At 47.0% G+C, this 22,198-nt stretch overlaps 1 protein-coding gene across 2 annotated transcripts in view; it reads left to right on the forward strand.

Annotated features, from left to right (window-relative positions):
- The window catches only part of COP1 (COP1 E3 ubiquitin ligase), a 206,370-nt gene that overhangs the window by 47,239 nt on the left and 136,933 nt on the right, over positions 1 to 22,198 (forward strand). For both annotated transcript variants that reach the window (XM_056532024.1, XM_056532025.1), the window contains exons 3-5: positions 7 to 104; positions 4,892 to 4,956; positions 12,617 to 12,736. In XM_056532024.1, coding sequence (XP_056387999.1) covers positions 7 to 104; positions 4,892 to 4,956; positions 12,617 to 12,736 — 283 coding nt within the window. The remainder of the gene's footprint in view (positions 1 to 6; positions 105 to 4,891; positions 4,957 to 12,616; positions 12,737 to 22,198) is intronic.

Here is a 22,198-nt window from a genome sequence, read left to right on the forward strand (position 1 = left end):
TAACAGCTACAAATGCATCCATCAAAGCCTGGAGGACAATAACCGCTGCCCGAAGTGTAACTATGTGGTGGATAACATTGACCATCTCTACCCAAACTTTCTAGGTGAGTATAAACCTTGCATCTAATGTTTCTTAACTTGGTTGTTTTAGGTAATCTGTAATCATCTGGACTCTGATATAGAAAAACAAAGTCTTCTCAATGTCTCTAAGCCAAATTCTCTTTAAATCGTCACATTTGACGTGTTTTAAAGTCATGTCAAAAGTTTAGATTGCATCTGGTCTTAAAGGGGTATGCCTGGCAAAAACATCTTATCCCCTATCCAAAGGACCCACAATCTATGCGGGGGCTACGTCTCCAGGTTTCCAGGACTGGAGACGTGACGTAACCCCATGCCTCCTCGTTACTTCACGCCACGCCCCCTCCATTCATGTCTACGGGAGGGGGCTTGATGGCATGAATGGAGGGGGCATGGTGTAACTCTAATATAGTAAATAAGTTAGATTTCGCAGCTAACAATGCAGTGGAACGCACAGCCACACAGTTCACAAGGATATAACTCTCAATCAGTGGGTCACAGGCCTGAGATCCACTGCGACTCAAACTTTTGACATGTCTGAACGTCATGCTAGAAGTTTAGCATCACTTCAGTGAAGGGTAGAAGCAGCTTTCCTTAACCAATGCCTCCTGTCACTGCTTCTTATTTGCCCTCCCTGTAGACAGGCAGAGGTAAGCAAAATAAAAACTATAAAAAGCAGGGGAAAAGGGGGAATGATAAGGGAGGAGGGAGGTAAGGAAAATTTAAAGCACAGCGGGGAGGAGCCGCCGCTGGTCACGGATTTAAAGTGGCCGCGGCCGGGCTGCTAATACTTCACAAGCAGGCAGAGGACCCGGCTGGTCCTGCAGTACAGCTGCTAATAGGAATGGCGTTTCTGCTGTGGAAACGGGAGGCAGGGATGTGGAAATCCTATCACCCGGCGCCCGGGACAAGTAGTTTTGGGCGCCGGGCAGGTGAATTGTTCATAGATTTAGCCCTGTATCGGGCTAGCAGGGACAGACAGACTTCCCCCTTATTTTTCTTTAATGCCGGTGTGAGGCGCAGGAGCGGATGGAAGTCTACACCTCATACCGGCACTCAGAGTGTATGGAGGGGGCGGCGGCCTCCAGCTGACTGCAGAGCCCCCTTATCTCCCCTCCCGGAGGATTGAGGACGCAGCTCAGAAGACACAGCAGGGTGAGAGAAAGGATGTAGACAGCTACGTGCACAGCTCCATCCCCCGCACACAGCTCTATCCCCCCCCCCCTCCCCTGTCTCCACATGACCTAATCCACCACGGGGAGGTTGCTAGTTTGCACGGGGAAAACACAGAGCGAGGGGGGGGGGGGTGGAAGGACGGAAATCTCACCTCACACCGGCAGTGACTACAGCTCTGATGTCCACTCATGGCCGGATCAGGTGAAGAGGCAGAGAATGCAGGCGTCGGCAGGAAGGGTGGTTATATATGTATGGTGTGAGTGTATGTGTGATGTGTGTATGTAATGTATGACGGGGGGGCAGCGGCTGGTGTATGTATGATGTGTGCATATGTATGGTGTATATCAGTGTTTCCCAACCAGGGTGCCTCCAGCTGTTGCAAAACTACAACTCTCAGCATGCCCTGGGAATGCTGGGAGTTGTAGTTTTGCAACAGCTGGAGGCACCCTGGTTGGGAAACACTGGTGTATATGTATGGTGTGAGTTTATATGTGATGTGTGTATGATGGATGTCTGTGTGTGATGTGTATGTAATGTATAATGTGTGTATGATGTCTATGTGTGATGTGTATGTAATGTATGATGTGTGTATGATGTCTGTCTGTGTGATGTGTATGTAATGTATGATGTGTGTATAATGTCTATGTGTGATGTGTATGTAATGTATGATGTGTGTATAATGTCTAAGTGTGATGTGTGTGTGTGTGTGTGTATGTGATGTATGATGTGGGGTGGGCAGCGGCAGGTGTATGTATGATGTATATCAGTGTTTCCCAACCAGGGTGCCTCCAGCTGTTGCAAAACTACAACTCCCAGCATGCCCTGCTGTATGTGTGATGTGTGTATGATGTCTGTCTATGTGTGATGTGTATGGAATGTATGATGTGTGTATGATGTCCTAGTGTGATGTGTGTGTGTGTGTATGTGATGTATGATGTGGGGTGGGCAGCGGCAGGTATATGTATGATGTGTGAGTGTGTGTGTATGCAATGTATGATGTGGGGGGGGCAGTGGCGGGGGGGTGTGTGTATGTATGATATGGGGGCAGTGGCTGGTGCATGTATGATATGTGTATGCATGAATGTTTTGTATAGGAGCGGTCGGGCATTAGGGCAGTTGTACCATCTAATTTTATTTATTTTTAGTGGCACCCGCACTGAATTGCACCCCCAGAATCCCGCCCCCTTCATACTCACCCGCCAACCAAGAGCCCCACGGATGCATGCAAACATGCCCGAACCAAAACTACAACTCCCAGCATGTTGGACCATAACCTAAACTGTAGAACTATAAAGTGTAGCATGCTGGGAGTTGTAGTTTTGGTTCGGGTCAGCTGCAGAGCCATAGGCTGCATCAGGGCATGCTGGGTGTTATAGTTACTAACTGTAATTCCCAGTATTCCTTGACACAGAGTATGGCTCTGCAGCTGACACAAGCCAAAACTACAACTCCCAGCATGTTACACAATAACCTTAACTGTACTACTATACAGTGCAACATGCTGCAACACCCACACAACCATAGACTGTATCAGGGCATGCTGGGTGTTGTAGTTACTAACTGTAATTCCCAGTATACCTTGACACAGACTGTCTCTGCAGCTGACACAAACCAAAATTACAACTCCCAGCATGTTACACAATAACCTTAAAGGGGTAGTCCAGTGGTGAAAAACTTATCCCCTATCCTAAGGATAGGGGATAAGTTTGAGATCTCGGGGGGTCCGACCGCTGGGGCCCCCTGCGATCTCTCTGTACGGGGCCCCGGCTCTCCGGCCAGATAGCGGGTGTCGACCCCCGCATGAAGCGGCGGCCGACACGCCCCCTCAATACATCTCTATGGCAGAGCCGGAGATTGCCGAAGGCAGCGCTTCGGCTCTGCCATAGAGTTGTATTGAGGGGGCGTGTCGGCCGCCGCCTCGTGCGGAGGTCGACACGCCCCCTTCCCGCGGGCTGCCGGGGCTCCGTACAGGAGATCGCAGGGGGCCCCAGCGGTCGGACCCCCCGCGATCTGCAACTTATCCCCTATCCTTAGGATAGGGGATAAGTTGCTCACCACTGAGTCACCACTGGACTACTCCTTTAACTGTATTACTATACAGTGCAACATGCTGCAACACCCACACAACCATAGGCTGTATCAGGACATGCTGGGAGTTGTAGTTATCTAGTAACTAAATGCAACTTCCAGCATTTTCTGACACAAAATGCACCACATAAACTGGAGAAGCAGAACCCCCCCCCCCCCCAGTAACACATAAGTCCCTTTGAGAATGAAAAATAGTGATTAAAATATTTTAAAAAGTGCGTATATATGTGAATAAGCCCCTTTCCTAATAAAAGTTTCCAATTTTCTTTAAATAAAAATAATGTACAAAAATAAACATAAGTGGTATCGTTGCACGTGGAAATGTCCAGGCTATTAAAATATAATGTTAATTAAACCGTATGGTGAACGGTGTAAATGTAAAAAATAGTCCAGAATTGCTCATTTTTGGTCACTTCATATGAGACATTTTTTATAAGGTGATCAAAAAGTTATATCTAGACTTTTCTGGGCTTGGCTCGGGTGTAAGAGGATCTACAGCTCTCCCTCCGCTAATACCCTGACATGCTGCGATCACCTATTAAACCATTAGATCAGCGCTGTCTAAGTTGACAGCAGTGTCTAAAGGATCTTATATCCATCCCTGGTGGTCTAGTGGGGGGGGGATCAGACTATTTTGGTTGAAATTATTTTATCTACCAGGACAAGTGGATTTTCTTGAGGGACAAGTAGATTGTGTTCTGCTTTAGTCCCTTGGACAAGTAGTTTTTTTTTAAATTTCCACACCCCTGGGGAGGAATGCCATTGTCATGTGTTCCTGCACGACTTGAACCATGTTTTGAGCAATATTTTTAAGGACTGACAAAAACCCAGCTACCAGGACTTATTTGCCTGTAAAGTACCTGTATTTCATCCATGGTCATTATGTTAAACTCCATGTGCTAGTGACGTGGAGTCACAGGTCATGTGAGCGCAGGGTCCTGTCTGCAGAGTGCATGCGCTGGAAGATTTCACCCAGCAAGGCGCTTTCCTTACGCAGAGCTCTCAGGATGTGAGAGCTGGTTGAAAACTTCCGGCGCATGAGCTCTGCAGACAGGGCCCTGCACTCACATGACCTGTGACTCCACGTCGCTAGGACGTGGAGTTGAAGATAATGAATATGCTAATAGCGGGGGCGGGCTTAGGACCTTCACTCCGGGATGCAGAGGCGGGCAGTCGGCGGGGGCAACACCTTCAATGAGCTATTCATGGATGAAATACCGGAAATTTACAGGCAAATATCTCAGCAGCCAGTAGACCAAAATAAGTAAGTGACCCCTTGTTAGAATCCTGTTCACCTACATTATAATATACTGTATTGGGTTTAGTGTGGGAGATATGACCACAAGAAAACTGCATAATAAAAACACCAGACATGGCAGCAACTGTCCTGTAAAACATAGTAAGATGTACACACATGTTTTGAAGCTGGATCTGTGGTGTGAGGGCTGATTTAGATCATCTGTATAGTATCAATGTATGTTTTAGTTCCTTAGATACAATTCCTCTCTTCTTACACGGAGTCATCCCCATGTTTTTGTGCTTCTTTCAGTAAATGAACTTATTCTCAAACAGAAGCAAAGATTTGATGACAAGCGGCTGAAGCTGGACCCATCGGTAAGATGTGAATAAAGCCTCAGTAAATGATAGTAACACGGTTATTAAAAAGAAATCACACGGCCTGCGCTCCTCTATTATGTGTCTCGAGGTTCACAAAGCACCACGTCCTGTCTTACATCCAGAAGTCAGGCGTCTTAGGCAGGAGAAATTACCGAACTTTTATAATCCAGCCCGCAGTGTTTTATCTTGTTGATATGTTGTCTTTTCTGAAATTACAACAACAATGCTCAAAGGAAGATCCTTGCCGACTCCTAGGTCTTGTTGAGGTGGCAGAATAATAAATTTTTTTTTTTTTCCCAGTTGAGATTTTCTTTTTTCTAGATTTAATATAAATAGAGCATAGTTGTTAAGTAGCTTTTCAATTTATAAAGATATTGATATTCTTCAGTGAATAGGCACATTCTTTTTTTTTTTTTTACATCGACTTGGTCACATAGGGCGATAAAGTAAAGCCGCTCCTGCACTGATCAAAATTATATAATAGCAGCAGTAGCAAAATATTGGGTGCTGTAACCAAGATACTTTTTGGGTTTCCTCCGCATGAAATAAAGTACCAATATTTTAGAAAAAAGCATATAAAACGTAACTTTTAATAATGAGATAAGATAAAATATAATGTAGACCTTATAAACACTATAAAGTGAGTGATAATACAACACAAATAAGGTGAAAAATCAAATTATCAAAATATATATATTAGGGGTGCACGATATATCGCAAAAGCAATCGAATGGCGATTTTTGCTTCTTGCGATATAGCGATACGGCCCCCCAGGAAAACATGCAATTATATGCTCGGGCCGGCTCCCGTGGCGGGGCCAGCCAGAGCAGGTAAAAACAAATCGGCGTAGCACACGCACACCTGCCTGCGTGTTTATATGCCGATAAATCTTTTGGTCGCTTATTTAAAGCGGCCGCAGTAGCGGCTGCTTGTGAAGTATTAGCAGCCCGGCCGCGGCCACTTTAAATCAGTGACCAGCGGCGGCTCCTCCCCGCTGTGCTTTTAATTTTCCTTGCCTCCCTCCTCCCTCATCATTCCCCTTTTCCCCTGCTTTTTATAGTTTTTTTTTTTTTTCCTTACCTGGCTGTGCTTCGGCAGGCTAGGTCAGGCGGCGGCTCTTGCGGGCTCTGTGGTCATGAAACAGATGAGGGACATCCTCTCCCAGCTCTTCTGCGCGGCTTCAGTGACGTCACTTTTCATCTCCTGCAGCCGCCGCGAGTCAGAGTTCAGAGTGCGGCGACTGCAGGAAATGAAAAGTGACATCACTGATGCCGCGCAGAGAAGCCAGGAGAGGACTTCACTCATCTGTTTCACTGACCACACAGCCCGCAAGACAGCTGCCTGACCTGGCCTGCCGAAGCGCAGCCAGGTATGGGAAATAAAAAAAATAAAAAACTATGAATAGCAGGGAAAAAGGGGGAAGTGATGAGGGAGGGGGGAGGAAGGGAAAATAAAAAATATAAAAAGCAGGGGAAAAAGGGGAAGTGATGAGGGAGGGGGGGGAAATAAAAAACAAATATATAAAAAGCAGGGGGGAAGTGATGAGGGAGGGGAAGGTAGGGAAAAAATATAAAAAGCAGGGTAAAAGGGGGGAATGATGAGGGAGGGGGAGGGAAAATAAAAAATATATATAGAAAGGGGGAATGATGAAGCATGGGGTGGGAATAATGAGGCACGGGAAGAATGGCATAGGAGGAACATGATGGGGGGAATGATAACACAGGGGGAAATGATGAGGGGGGGATTATAAGACATGGGGGGGGGGGCAATGAGAGGGGTAAATGTCGCACAGGGACTGATAAAAGGGAAGGAATGATGTGGCACTGGAGGGGACAGGACCAAACTGTGGTGCAGAAGAAATCAAAGTTGGGGGGGGGGGTGATGATGTGGCATTTAGTCCAAGTAATTTATATTACATTTATTTATTTTTTTACTTAAATTTCCCTGTTAAAATGGGTGTGTGTTATACGCCAGTGTGTGTTATACACCGATAAATACAGCACTAAAAGTCAGTGTTTCCCAACCAGGGTGCCTCCAGTTGTTGCAAAACTACAATTCTCAGCATGCCCGGACCGGCAAAGGCTGTCCGGGCATGCTGGGAGTTGTAGTTTCACAACAGCTGGAGGCACCCTGATAGAAAAACACAGAGCTAAGTAAAAGGGCGCAGGGATGAAAAAAAACAAAAACTTCTGCTCACCTACTCCCTGCAGATGCCGTTCCCCTCCGTGCGCTCCGGGGTGTCCTCTCTTCACCATTCAACTAGTAGAACCTTTCCCTTTTCAGCCAATCACTGGCCGCAGTGGTGTCACGTGTCAAGCCAGTGATTGGCTCATGGGGAAAGGACTTTTTCGGCAGCAAACACACTAGGTTTCCCGCGGAAGATTTGAAAACCGCCTGGGAAACCTAGTGTATTGCTGCAGTACAAGAATGTGGCAAGGGGGGGGAAGAATGTGACAAGGGGGAGGAGAATGTGACAAGGGGGGGGAAGAATGTGACAAGGGGGAGATGTGAAATGGGTGGTGGGCATAAAATGGGTAGTTGTGAAATGGGGGCGATTGGACATGAAATGGTGGGAATTTCAACTTTTTTTTATTTTTTTTTTATTATATCGCATATCAAAATCGCAATTTTTAGGCCCAAAATCGCAATTGCACATTTTCTCCATATCGTGCAGCCCTAATATATATATGTCACATGTGGGGCCATAGGTATAGGTGGGGGGTTGGGCTCTAATGATCTGGCCCTAGTCTGACCCCTAGTCCACCCTTCTTGGCTAGTGTTGCCCCACACAGGAGCCTGTCCCTAGAAAGAAAGGTCGTATTGTTGCCCTCAACTCCCCTTATTTGCCATTTTTTTGGCATTTGGTGTATGTGTGTGTGTGTGTGTGTGTGTGTGTGTGTGTGTGTAATATATACATATTTATATATATATATATATATATATATATATATATATATATATTTATATATATATGTGTGTGTGTGTAATATATACATATTTATATATATATATATATATATATATATATATATGTGTGTGTAATATATACATATATATATATATATATATATATATATATATATATATATATATATACACATATATATACATATATACACACACACACTGCTCAAAAAAATAAAGGGAACACTAAGATAACACATCCTAGATCTTAATGAATGAACTAATTGTATGAAATACTTTCGTCTCTACGTAGTTGAATGTGCTGATAAAGCTGCTTTCACACTATGAGCATTCATCCATTATTAAATGTCCGTTTTCTGTGTAAAAACGGATGTTTAATAACGGATGAATAAATATTCATCCGTTAAGACCCGTTAGCCCTCATGTATGGCCGAACACCTCTGCCTACAGACTCCCACGGACGGGACTACTACTGCTCCCATCATGGAACAGACTTGTTTCCATGATGGGAGTTGAAATTTCCTGGCTGCCGGAGTCTGCAGACAGCTGGGGAGGCTACATTAGTGCTTGTACTACTACCCCCATAATGGAACAGACTCTGTTCCATGATGGGGGTTGTAGTACAGGGGCTGAGGGACTGATCGCACCTGGTTTCACTTCTGAGACCCGATGCGATCAAAAGTTATTAAGCAGGGGAGCGGGCGGCATGCTCCGCAACCCTGCGATGTATGATGTGTTTTAACTCTCATTTTTGAATCTTCCGCGGGGAGCCCTGAATGGCCGGTACTGAGGAGCCAATCAGGGCTCTCAGCGAGAGATTGAAAAATAAACTTTGGGATTAGCAGGGGCCATATCTATATTAAAAGCTCTGTGGGGGGCAAGATATATAGCGCTGCAGAGGGGGCAGATATATAGCCTATATATATAGCCCCCCAGCAGCGCATTAGATAGGACCCCTGCCTGCGCATTAAATATATACCCCCGCAGCGCATGTGTATGCTTCTATATACCTATGCCACTGCAAAGCTATATGTGAAAAGCATTGTAGCAGCAGCATCGGCCGCCCGATGCTGCTGATAGAAATACTTTTCATACATAGTGCTGTAGTGGCATATGTATATAGAAGCACTGTGGGGGGCTGATAACGCTATTTGTCTGCCCCCCACAGCTCTTCTATGTACATATACCCCTGCCGCCGTATGAATGAAAAGTATTTCTATTAGCAGCGCATAGAGCCGGCTCCCGGCACTATGCGCTGCTAATAGAAATACCTTTCATTCATATGGCGGCAGGGGTATATGTATATAGAAGCACTGGGGGGGGGGGGGGCAGACATATAGCGTTATCTGCCCCCCCCAGTGCTTCTACATACATACACCCCTGCTGCCATATGAATGAAAGGTATTTCTATTAGCAGCGCATAGTGCTGGGAGCCGGCACTATGCGCTGCTAATAGAAATACTTTTCATTCATACGGCGGTAGGGGCATATGTATATAGAAGAGCTGCGAGGGCACATATACATGCGCTGCGGGGGTATATATTTAATGTGCAGGCGGGGGTCATATCTAATGCGCTGCTGGGGGGCTAGATATATAGGCTATATGTCTGCCCCCCCCTCTGCAGCGCTATATATCTTGCCCCCCACAGTGCTCTTTGGCCCCTGCTACTCTCAAAGTTCATTTTTCAATCTCTCGCTGAGAGCCCTGATCGGCCATTCAGGGCTCCCCGCGGGGGATTCAAAAATGGAAGTTAAAACACACTGATACATCGCAGGGTTGCGGACCATGCCGCCTGCTTACTAACTTTTGATCGCATCGGGTCTCAGAAGTGAAACCCGGTGCAATCAATCCCTCAGCCCCTGTACTACAACCCTCATCATGGAACAGACTCTGTTCCATGATGGGGGTTGTAGTACAAACATTAATCTAGCCTCCCCAGCTGTCTGCATACTCCCGCAGCCGGGGAATTACTACTCCCATCATGGAAACAAGTCTGTTCCATGATGGGAGTAGTAGTCCTCCCTCAGCACTGCAGGAGTCTGCTGATGTCACCTCTTCTGAGCATGCTCAGAAGTAATAACGGATATAATAAACTGTGTGCAAATGGATGACATAAAGGATCATCCGTCAGCCATAGACTTCAATGTTAAAAATAACGGCCGTTAATTTACCCGTTTCTTGTGACGGAAGAAAAATTAGTGCATGTGCCGTTATTTCTTCCGTCACAACTAACGGCCGTTATTCATGACGGACTATAACGGGTCATAAGGGATAATCAAAAAATCCCATATACTTTAATGGGATTGTTTAACAGCCGTTTACCAGGGCTTTTCTAACGGACGTTTGTAATGCATGAATTTTTATAGTGTCAAAGCAGCCTAACAAAATCACACAAAAATTATCAATGGAAATCAAATCAATTATCAACACATGGAGGTCTGGATATGAAGTCACACTCAAAATCAAAGTGGAAATCCACACTACAGGCTGATCCAACTTTGATGTAATGTCCTTAAAACAAGTCAAAATGAGGCTCAGTAGTGTTTGTGGCCTCCCCGTGCCGGTATGACCTCCCTACAACGCCTGGGCATACTCCTGGACAGTCTGTGGTGTAACTTGGCGTTGGTGGATGGAGCGAGACATGATGTCCCAGATGTGCTCAATTGGATTCAGGTCTGGGGAACGAGTGGGCCAGTCCATAGCATCAATGGCTTCCTCTTGCAGGAACTGCTGACACACTCCCGCCACGTGAGGTCTAGCATTGTCTTGCATTAGGAGGAACCCAGGGCCAACCGCATCAGCATATGGTTTCACAAGGTGTCTGAGGATCTCATCTCGGTACCTAATGGCAGCCAGGCTACATGGGGGGCTGTGCCCCTCCCCAAAGAAATGCCACCCCACGCCATTACTGATCCACTGTCAAATCGGTCATGCTGGAGGATGTTGCAGGCAGCAGAACGTTCTCCACGGCATCTGCAGACTCTGTCACGTGCTCAGTGTGAACCTGCTTTCATCTGTGAAGAGCACAAGGCGCCAGTGGCGAAATTTGCCAATCTTGGTGTTCTATGGCAAATGCCAAACATCCTGCACAGTGTTGGGCTGTAAACGCACCCCCCTCCTGTGGACGCTGGGCCCTCATACCACCCTCATGGAGTTAGTTTCTGACCGTTTGAGTGGACACATGCACATTTGTGGCCTGCTGGAGGTCATTTTGCAGGGCTCTGGCAGTGCTCATCCTGCTCCTCCTTGCACAAAGGCAGAGGTAGCAGTCCTGCTGCTGGGTTGTTGCCCTCTTACGGCCCCCTCCACGTTTCTTGATGTACTGGCCTATCTCCTGGTAGAGCCTCCATGCTCTGGACACTACGCTGACAGACACAGCAAACCTTTTTACCACAGCTAACATTGATGTGCCATCCTGGATGAGCTGCACTACCTGAGCCATTTGTGTGGGTTGTAGACTCCGTCTCATGCTTCCATTAGAGTGAAAGCACTGCCAGCATTCAAAAGTGACCAAAACATCAGCCAGGAAGCATAAGAACTGAGAGGTGGTCTGTGGTCACCACCTGCAGAACCACTCCTTTATTGGAGGTGTCGTGCTAATTGCTTATTTCCACCTGTTGTCTGTTCCATTTGCACAACAGCATGTGAAATTGATTGATAATCAATGTTCTTCCTGAGTGGACAGTGTGATTTCACAGAAGTGTCATTGACTTGGAGTTACATTGTGTTGTTTAAGTGTTCCCTTTATTTTTTTGATATATATATATATATATATATATATATATATATATATATGTGTGTGTATGTTAATTAATAATAATAAAATATTGCTGATGTGTGTATGAAGTCACTGTCTAAATTCAAAGGGGGATCCTCAAGTCAAAATTGGTCTTGCCTTTAGCAAAACAAACAGCAAGTCCTCATACCAGCTGACAGTCGGATAATGTAGAGACAGTTGTATGAAATAATTTCAGTGTAATTCAGATATTATGGCTGCACATCCATATTGATCGCTTTATCTGTGGCCACATTTAGGAAGTGTTCATTCAGTTGCATATTTTCTGGTTGAAAGATCTTTTGGTGACATTGGTCTGTTGGTTAGTCATAACGTTCTCTTAAGGTGGAATCCAATCTGGATACATGATAAAGTGGCCTCCATAGTGAGAAACGTGGCAGAAACCTCAGGCAGAAATGGTGACAATATTAAAAGTCTAATACACTATCCCAGTGCTCTCCCAACTGTGAATCTTCAGATGTTTCAAAACTACAACTCCCAGCATGCCCGTACAGCCAGCAGCTGTCCGGGCATGATGGGAGTTGTAATTCTGAAATATTTAGAGGTCCACAGTTTGGAGATCACAGCTCTAACATAGTAACCTAAGGAGAGTCTCTTTTTTTTTTTTTTTTTTTTTTTTTTTTCCCTCATCACATGGCGATGATGAATTCAGAATTGAATAGGGTTGAAGAGCTCCAAAAATGTGCCTACTAAAGATCACCATAGCGAACACGGCCTGACATTTACTGTGTTGGTATCCAGTTTGCCAGCCCATAAAAGTATCTTCATGACCGATCTGAAATGAAGAGCGACTGTGTTCTATGATGTTACTAATTATTATTTTTATTTTTTATTTTATTTTTTATGGCTGGTCAGGTTAAGTATGTACAGAGGTGAAATGTAACTTTGTGTGAAGAGAGTTGTTTCATGCAGTCCACCTTGTTTTAATGTCCTAGAATGGTCACCGATGGCAGATCTTCCAAGACCTTCTGGTAACTGATCAAGATAATCTGGATCTAGCCAATGTTAACCTGATGCTTCAGCTTTTGGTACAGAAGAAGAGGCAACTTGAAGCGGTAAGTACATAGAAGTTGGCCTTTTTTTCTCACCTTATGGCAGGGTCACACATAGCGTATACAACGCTGCGTATTTCAGTGCTAGCAAAGTTTATGGGTGTTTTATTACTACTCCCATAGACTTTGCTAGCATAGAAGTATGCAGTGTCAAATATGCTGTGCATATGCTACGTGTGACCCTAGCCTTAAAGGAATGTATTGTCACATGCAATTAATTTTAGTTTCTATGATGTATATGGAAGCCAAGAGCAGTAGGAAGGAAGGTAGCGTCATCCTGTTGCCTTTTCTATTGGCCAGTGTGAAAACTGTAATTTTAGATTTTTTAGTGGATAGCAACAAACTAAGTCAATAAACACACAACCTTTCTGAGAGTAAACTATATGGTGAATCCTAAGGCTTATATTGTTCATAGTCTTGACGCAAACGATCTTCCTAAAGGATAACCGTGTGTAAATTCTAGAATTTTCCGCTTCTTTACTGCTTTATTTTTCTATTTTCCTTATCATAAATATCATAATGGGATGCCTGTCAGATTGCGTTAATACCAGATTAACAGGGTTTTTTTTTTTTTTTCTGTATAACATTGCGATTTGAGACCTGCGTACCAGTCTTTCTGTGGAGAAATGGGGAATATAGAGCATGTAACTGAGATGCTTTCCCAGGAGACCCTTTGTTGTCTGGTGTGACTGGTTCACCACGTTGACAGATACAGTAGTGACTGTAGCTGTCGGTTGCTGTTTTTCCAGATTCCAAAATGCAGGTGTATTCCCTACAGTAGGATGAGTGATGCAGTGAAGAATAATCCAGGTATACCAGCGCGATCCAACAGGCAGAGGATTTCATACAAGAAGTTTTATTAGCCACAACATTACATGTTACAAGGTTTTGGAATCTCTTCCTCAGATGTATAGGCAGTAATACCCAGTATACTACAGTAGGGTGTCATTTTTGTTTTAAAAGGTTTTCCAGCAACCACTTTTAGGGCATGCCGATCAGACGTATGATAAGGGATTTTGTTGGGCCGAGGTCCAGCTTTTGGAATACCAGAGTGGCCAGAGAGCCAGGCATCCCTCAGTGCTGTCTTGGACACCTAGGTGTGCATTTACATGGCACAAATTTGCACTTTTTTTGTTTGTTTTTGTTTTGGAATCTGTGCCGAAATATGCATTGATTCAGCTCTCTAAAAAGTGCCCCATCCTTAATGGGAATCTGTGCCATAGTCTATACATCTTGGATTTTTTCACGTTCACCCAATCCACACTGGAAGTCAGGTAGTCAGAACAGTGGAGAAATCTGTGGTAGAATGCTTTAGACGGGTAGGTTTGGAATCTGAATGTGCCTTTAGTATCAAGGAATCAATGATCACGCATGTATGACCCATCTCTCCATTAAAAATAGGAGCCGCGCCAAAATCTGACACTTATTTTTAGCTGAGGGGTGGAGGGAAAAGGGGAGTTGGGGTTACTGATTCTCACTGTATACTTCTCACCAATGAGAATTGCCTGAGTATATATCACTGGTCTCTTCCAAATTTGTGGCCCACTGCGATCTCTCCTGATCTCTTTACCTTACAGATGCTTGCTCAATTTGACCAGTTGTTCTGAATGGAGAGAGGGAGGATAAGTCTTCTGGCAGTGGCATATCTCATCGCGATCAAAAGGGTTAGACCAGTGTTTCACGATTGCTCTTCATTGGGAAACACCTATACTTATGGGTATATGCTCTTGCCACTAGGAGGCGCTGACACTAGGAAAAAAAAAGTTATCTTCTCCCTGGCAGGATATACCTGCCTACTGGAAGTGAGAGAACCAGTTTTAGCTAGTGTCAGGAGGAGGCAAGCCACAGGTCTGGGAGCTCTCCAGACTTGGTCTTTTTTATTATTATTTTCTAGTAAGGGCTGTTTAGTTAGGCTTTTATCTCCCTTTTGTTTCCCTTTTTCAGGTGGGGGTTCAGGAGCATGGCGCTACCACATATGCGACAAAGGGGCACGGACAGAGCATGTACTGTTAACTAGGGATCGACCGATATCGTTTTTTTAGGGCCGTTACCGATAATCGGTGGAGGTTAGGGCCGATAGCCGATAACTTATACCGATATTCCGGTATAAGCTATCGGCTATTTATCCCCCCGCGACACCGCTGCAGATCATTGATTTAAAGCGGGCGCTTTAAATCAATGCACTGCAGTGGCTTTTGCGGTGCCATAGGCTGCCGCCGCCACCCGCTTCTCTCTCCCTACCGGTCAGGGTGGTCCGTTCGCGGTGTGGGGGGTGGGGCATCATCGGCTTATCAGCAAGGTAATTGCCGATACCGATAATGCCCAAAATCGTGATTATCGGCCGATAATATCGGCCATACCAATAATCGGTCTATCCCTACTGTTAACCCCTTCTCGCCTGGAGGTTGGACCCTGGGTCCAGGTCCCCCACTGTCCCTGCTCGTCCCGTTATCTTAGCCTGGTATGATGAAGCATGGCCATAAGCTGGTTGAAGACTTCAGGTTGAGTATAAGAAGATGAAGCCATGGGTGAGAATGTACTACAACCCCCCCTCTCCCTACCTCATCCTCATCCAGGAGTCCCCTTTCTCTCATGTGCCCAGCTCCTCAGCTGCCATTCCACGTGGCTGTGCTGGGTCGAACCCCTCATGGCCTCCGGTGCCATTCTGGTGGGGACAATCCGTTGGGACTGCCCTCCCCCCTCTTTGGGTCCAACTTATCCAACTTATTATATGTCCTCTTATCTTGTGGCCAGGCACACTGCCCTGGCCGCGTTTCCTTTTCATTCGACCGGAGACTCATTACTGCTGCCCCAGTGTCAGTCTCTGGGGCAGTGGGTCTCCGGTCCCACGTGGCCATCCACTTCCCCAGTGAGGGTGCAAAAAACCTGCTTTCTACTCTTTTACGGCTTGTGCAGGTCCTGGTTGTGTTCTTTATTATTAGGATGACCTGAGTCCTAAAGCTGCAGGCAGCAGGTCTCTGGTCCCACGTGGCCAACCACTGCTATGTGGGGTGGCCTCCTCAGAGCGGGCACTCCAGCCCACTTCCTCCTATTATGTTGCGGCCAGGCGCAGTGTCCTGGCCGTGTTCTTTATTAGGCTGATCGGAGACCTAAAACTGCAGGCAGTGGGTCTCCGGTCCCACGCGGCCAACCGCGTCTTCAGTGTGGGCACACCGGCCTGCTTACTGCTCTTAGCAGTGGCCAGGCATAGTGTCCTGGCCACAGCGGCCAGGCCCCCCCACACGGCCAGGCGCTTTCCCACGCCCGTTCATGCGGCCGAGTGATGGAGGGGGCGACAGCTTCTTCTAGAAGTTCCCTGGCCCCCCTCGTGCCCCCTTACAGTATGTGGCCGTCTCCGGTGGGCAGTGTTTCCCCAGCGCGCCCTCGTTTCCGGTGGGCTGCGCTACCTAAAAAAATAAAGATAAATTAACACTGTTCACTTAACCATTGGGTGGGGTTTGGCGTCCTTTTGTGGCCATAAGGGGTATTGCACCCTTGACTTTTCATTGCTTCTTGTGAGCTCCCACCTGGTGGAAAGCATTCGCTATTGCAGCCTTGGTCTGTCACATTTGTTTTTATCAGTTCTATATCAGTATATCTGCAGGGTCCCTTTTCTATGGACAGTATTGGGGGGTCGTCTTATTTCCTTCAATCACCCTGAGTAGGGTGCCCTTGTAGGGTTTTTGCATCTTGATGGAGGCTAAGGACACGCTGTCAGGTTTGCCAGGTCACCCATCAAGGAGGTGTTCTTGGCATCTCTTACAATATGTTTCCCTTCTCCTCAGACGGCAGCATCCACGGCTAGTTCTCCGGATCCTCACATCTAGTGCGAGATTTCTGTGGAAGTGTCCCTGCGTGGGCATGGGTTGCACCTGATCTCATTATGCCAGACTGTAGTCTCACCTGTCACTCATCTCTCAGATGCCTCGTCTGCGGCTGGCACTCCAGTCCCCCACTGTTAGTGCAAGGTGTCCATCGGAGTGACTTGTTGTCTACTATGGATCCATAACAGTAAGCCAGACAGTGGTCTGCATGTTTTCCTCTGCCACCTGTCGCTCACCACACGGCTGATAAATCTATGGCTTGAGTGGAGTTCTGGTACCCCACTGCTGTGCGAGGTATGCGAAGGAGTGACCCATTGTATACTATGGACCATTCCTGTAAGCCAGACAGTAGTCTGCGTGGTTTCCTCTGTTGCCTGTCCCTCACCACATGGCTGGAGTTTCGGTACCCCACTGCTGTGCGGGGTGTACGAATAAATGACCCAACGTGGCCTATGGACCCTATTCGGGGTAACGGGGGATACAATACACAGCTTTTCAGCCTCCCCCAATCTCCCAGGGTGGTGGGGATACTATGCATGGCTCCTAGGCTTACCTGCCCTTTCACAGGTGATGGGGGGGCATAGTGATACCCTATCTGGCTGTCCCCTTTTAGCCAGCGCCTGGAGGTGTACTATTTCAGCCAGACTGTTGTGTCTGCCTCCCATCTCTGGTCTGCCGCGGGTTTCCCGTACCTCACTGCTTTTGTTACGGAATCTGCATGAAGGTCCCTGCAGGTCCTTGGGACTGATGCCAGCCAGACTTTCGTCTTCTGGATCCCCTGCACCGCCAGGTCGCCTGTTAGTTCGGCCACACACCTGTACCTAACTTTCCTTGGGAGGGATTGAAGGTGTGGCCATGTGTGTTTGAGAATCCTATACCAGTCAGCCAGACTGTTGTCTACATGGTTTACTATGTTGGGTCACCTACCATACACTTCCCACACCGTGGACGGAAGTTACGTTAACTCACTACCAAGGTGAAGCTCCGAGTGATACAATGCGGTATGTGGTATACTGGGTTGCACGGTTTCCTCCTTTACCGGGGGACCTGGTAAAGGAGGAAACCGTGCAACCCAGTACACCACTCTACCTGCCTGCTGCTCTCTTGGCCGAAGACTAGTAACCCTTTTTCGGTGTGTGGTTCTGAATGCGGGAACCGGGGTGGCCATGGTCCCTATGCCATTCTGTGTCTGCATAGTTTTCTAATCCGCCATGTGATCTCCCCCATTCTTGCCGCTCCCTCAGCTGCTTTCCAGTGACTCGTTTTCCATGTGAAGTTCTAGACCTTTTTTTCGGTGGGGTGTGCCTCTGGCCTTCCTATGATCTTATTTCAACAGGTCTTCAGCGGTTTAGCACCTCTGTTCTGGCATGGGGCCTGAGGGGGCAATGCCGTCAGTTCAGCCCTCCCCTCTGCCTCCAGGTATCTGTCCTGGGTTGCTGTGCAGGGTGGCTCAAGCGCTGTCTCTGTTGTCTTAGACAACAACCAGGATGGCTCCGTTGTCCCCCCATCTGGTCAAGGGATTCACCAAGTTGGAATGTTCCTCCCAACGTTTTGGTTGTGCTGTGTGTGCCTCTTACTTGCATTTGTAGTCACGTCTTTGTATCTTTCGCCCAGCACCAGTATCCAGAATTCCGTTCTCGCCGGGGACACGTATTGGCTCCTCCATACCTCGATATGATGTTGCGAGGTTCCTGAGGGCTACGTCCACCCAGTACTTTGTCCCCTTGCTTTTAGGTGGCGTTTCCCTGCTCCTATAGTGCCTGGCGCACTTTGAGTTTCTCATGTCCACCCTCTGTTTTCCCCTCCACTATATAGGTTGGGTGCCTGGTTGGGCCCTTGTTCTTTTTGCGGAGAGCAATCAACAGAGCTGCACACTTGCATCCTGGCTCTCTTCCTGTTTCTTGGTTCTCTACTGCTGCTCAGGCAGACTTGGCATTCTCCTCTGTTGGAGGAGTTCATTAAATGTTGTCTGGCTCTGCGACAGCCGGTCTAGCACTGTTTGTTGTTTGGGTCCTCCCATTGCTCTCCTCCTCTCTCGGTGCAATCTCTTTGAAGGGGTGTGTTTTTATTCTTCCCCTTGTCAGTATCTGTCGAGCTACACTGACAATGTGATCTTCTGGCGTACCCTTTACTTTCCCCCTCCGTTCCCGTCCTGACAGGATGTTGCATCGGAGTGCTTTGGTCCGCTTGGACTACTGGGGTCCATGTCCGGCTAGTCTCCTTTTCCTGGACACTATGCTAATATTATGTGGCGTGCCTTCTTTTATGGGTCGGCCCTCCTGGTTCCTTGGGGCTTAGTGATGGTTGTGGTCTTAGCTCCCCTGCCTGGTCTCCTCCACGAGCCCTTTTGTGGGCGGTCTTTCTGTACCACACTTCTTGTCTCGACATAGAAATTTGTCACCCGATGCGTTTTGTGGACGTTGGTTTTACCGACTCTACAGGTGTCCGTCTTCAGACGGCAAGGGAACCTCAATTCCCCATGTCGGCTGTTCCGGTGCTCCTTTTAGCCGTGTATTCTTATCTTTTTGGGCCGTTATTACTGCTGTCTCCTCCTTCGGGGGCCAGGTACTTCCGAGATGGAGGGTGTTCTGGTCCTCCAGATCATGCTAGTTTTCAAGCTTATTTCACCTCCCAACTGCTCATGGCGGGCCCCTGGGACGGGGATTTTGGGTCTGCAGCTGTTCAGGTCGTCTATTTACTGCACCAGGCCTCACTAGAGTCAGTTGCCATCTATCTTTTTTCCGGTGGCTTTCTGATCTCCACCTTGGGTGCTCGGCTTCTACTCAGGTGTACGCTTTTCTCCCTGGCATTTCTTCCACCATGTTCTCTTGAATCGGTTGACTCTCTGGATGGGTTTCTCTTGTTGTTCCCGTTTCCATTTTTGTTCCCAGCCGGACTTTCTCTGTCTGGTTCTATGTTCCTTGGAGTTGATTTCCTACCTCCTCCCGGGTCATCTGTCTTCTTAGTTGACCTTCTCTTGTCTCTCTATATGGCCTGTGGGTCTAGAGTCTCTTCATAGGACGGTCTTACCCTTTGGCATCCTAGTCAATCTCCATGGTCGTGGGTTCTTCCGGGAGCTCAGTTTGTGGGCTTCTGTTGTTTTCTACCCAGGATCTCATCCTTAGGCCTTACGGTCAAGTGGGTTCGGTCTCTGGACTGATTCCCTTTCTCTAGAGGTTGTTCTTCCCACCCCAGGGACTGCTTTGGTACGTTCCATCAGTATAAGTGTTCCCGCAATGAAGAGCGACCGAGAAAGAGTAGATTTTTTTTTTTGTTTTGTGCTCACCGTAAAATCTCTTTCTCGTAGCCTTCATTGGGGGACACTGCACCCACCCATTTCTTCATTCTTTGTCTGGTGTACTCTCTTCTGGTTCTTGTGTTTCTCTCCGGAATTTTTTTTCTAGGGTCCTTCGGACATGTTTCTTTGTTTGGCTTCTCCTACTGCTTTGTGACAAAACGGATTATCTCACTTCCAGTGGTCGGGTATATCCTGCCAGGGAGGAGCCGACTTTTTTTTTGTCCCCCTAGTATAAGCGCCTCCTAGTGGCAAGAGCATATACCCATCAGTATAGGTGTACCCCCAAAGGAAGGCTACGAGAAAGATTTTAGCTTGGCAGGCATCCGAGTTTTCAGACCTCAGACAATCATGAGAGCCAGCTAGGAGAAGTTCGTGCTCTGTGCATTCTTTCTCCCGGATCTGTGTCACGTGATCGAGACAAACTCTCAATGTCGATGAGAGTGTTTAGACCACATGACACCGGCAGGGAGAAGTCTTTGCAGCAGCGCAGACTTCTCCTGGCTAGTTTACCTGATCGGTGAAGGTCTGAGTGCTCAAACTTGCCTGAAACTCTCACTCCCCCATCCTCTGATAAAACATTTTGTTTTCTTTTTAAATATATTTTTATTAAACAATTTCAGCAAACAAAGCAAAACAGGACCATGAATTAGATCCAAAACAATCAAAAGGGGACAAAAAAAGGACAACTCAGGATATCCTCAGTCTATTAGACGTGTAATGCGCATAGGTGGTGGTGCATAAGAAAACCGTAGCATAGCCTCTGGGTCCACAGCAACTCAAAGTGACATCGCTAGCAGGCTCCACAGCCGGCAATAGAACACCCCCTCCCATCTGTATAAGTCCGCAGAGTACAGAGCACCGCCCCCCTGTATAGGGGACCATACTCGACCCTCCAGCACCTCACCCGACTCCCAGAGGATTCAGCAAGTAGCAACAATGCTAAGAGATTAATCAAGTAGAACGGACTAAACATCAGGTAAGCGTAATGCCCCTAGGGAACCCCTCAGAGCTTCCACACTGTACAAGGTAGTATACCTAAAAGGGTGAACAATTTTCGCAACCCCCTGAGTGTCAAAGTGACTTACAATAAAAGACTTCCATTTCTGAAAAAAAAGTTTAGTGCCCGAATCACTATGCCTTTCAGCATGTAGTCAGTCTACTTCCAGAAAGGCCTTCAGGTGAGAAACCAGCATCGGCAAATATGAAGTAACAGCTTCCAACCATTTGGCAAAAAGACACCACAGTGCCACTAAAAGGACAATATGGATAAACCGTGGGATTCTTCTCCGCCCCTATGATGAAAACTTTTGACGTGTCGGTAGCATATGTCAAAAGTTTTTCCAAATGACTGGTTCCCTTTAAAGCATACCTATCCATCAGATTTTACCCTATAGAACGCTTGGCAAAGCGTTATATAGGGTAAAATCTTTATTTTCACCATTCCGGGGGATGCTCCTGCCCCCAGGGATGGTTGAAGATATGAACTTATAAACTAGTCGCCGCCGCCGCCGGTAAGTAGTCACCTGGGCGGGGAGCTCTTCTCATCTACCCCTGTTATTCGGCCGGGAGCGATGCCCCCTCCGCTTGATCGCTCTGCTCCGTCTGTTCAGTGAGCGGAACAATGACGCGGCCCATCAATCAAGCGGAGGGGGGCGTCGTTCCTGGCCGAAGAACGGGAGTAGATGAGAAGAGCTCCCCGCCCAGATGACTACTTACGGCGGCGGTGGTGACTAGTTTATAACTTCATATCTTCACCATCCCTGGGGGCAGGAGCATCCCCCGGGAATGGTGAAAATAAAGATTTTACCCTATATAACGCTTTGCCAAGCGTTCTAATAGGGTAAAATCTGATGATTGGTTCCCTTTAAATACCGTTTTGACTGGTTTTCCAAGTTAGATAGTTCTTTGACTATACCTATTCCAATTTGGATTACTTACACCTTTTTTGTTCTAATATTACTTTATGCAAAAGTAGTAGTGATCATTGCTTCTCCAGTCTTCTTTACTAGTTTGTTTCCTAAGTAGGTGGCGGGTGCCCCCTGTTTGTCTCTTGGCAGTCCCCCCTCAGCCTAACAAAGACAGTCTCGTGGAATTGATAAAGAGGCTTTCTGTCCCGGTTGTATTCCGTGCCAGTAACAGAGCCTCCCTCTACAGCACATATTGTTCAGCTCCGCTGCCAGTACGGCCATAAAAATATTTGGCCAAATATCACAGCAGCAAAGGGAAAATAATACAATCTTCAGATTAAATTTAGCTTCTCAAAAGAAAAAAAAAAGTGTGTGTGTGGGGGGGGGGGGGGGGGGGGGGGGGGGGGGCAAGGGGGAGATGGTTGAAGTCAGCCTT

The sequence above is a fragment of the Hyla sarda genome, chromosome 7 (genome assembly GCF_029499605.1).
Source record: "Hyla sarda isolate aHylSar1 chromosome 7, aHylSar1.hap1, whole genome shotgun sequence".
In the NCBI taxonomy this organism is placed as follows: Eukaryota; Metazoa; Chordata; class Amphibia; order Anura; family Hylidae; genus Hyla; species Hyla sarda.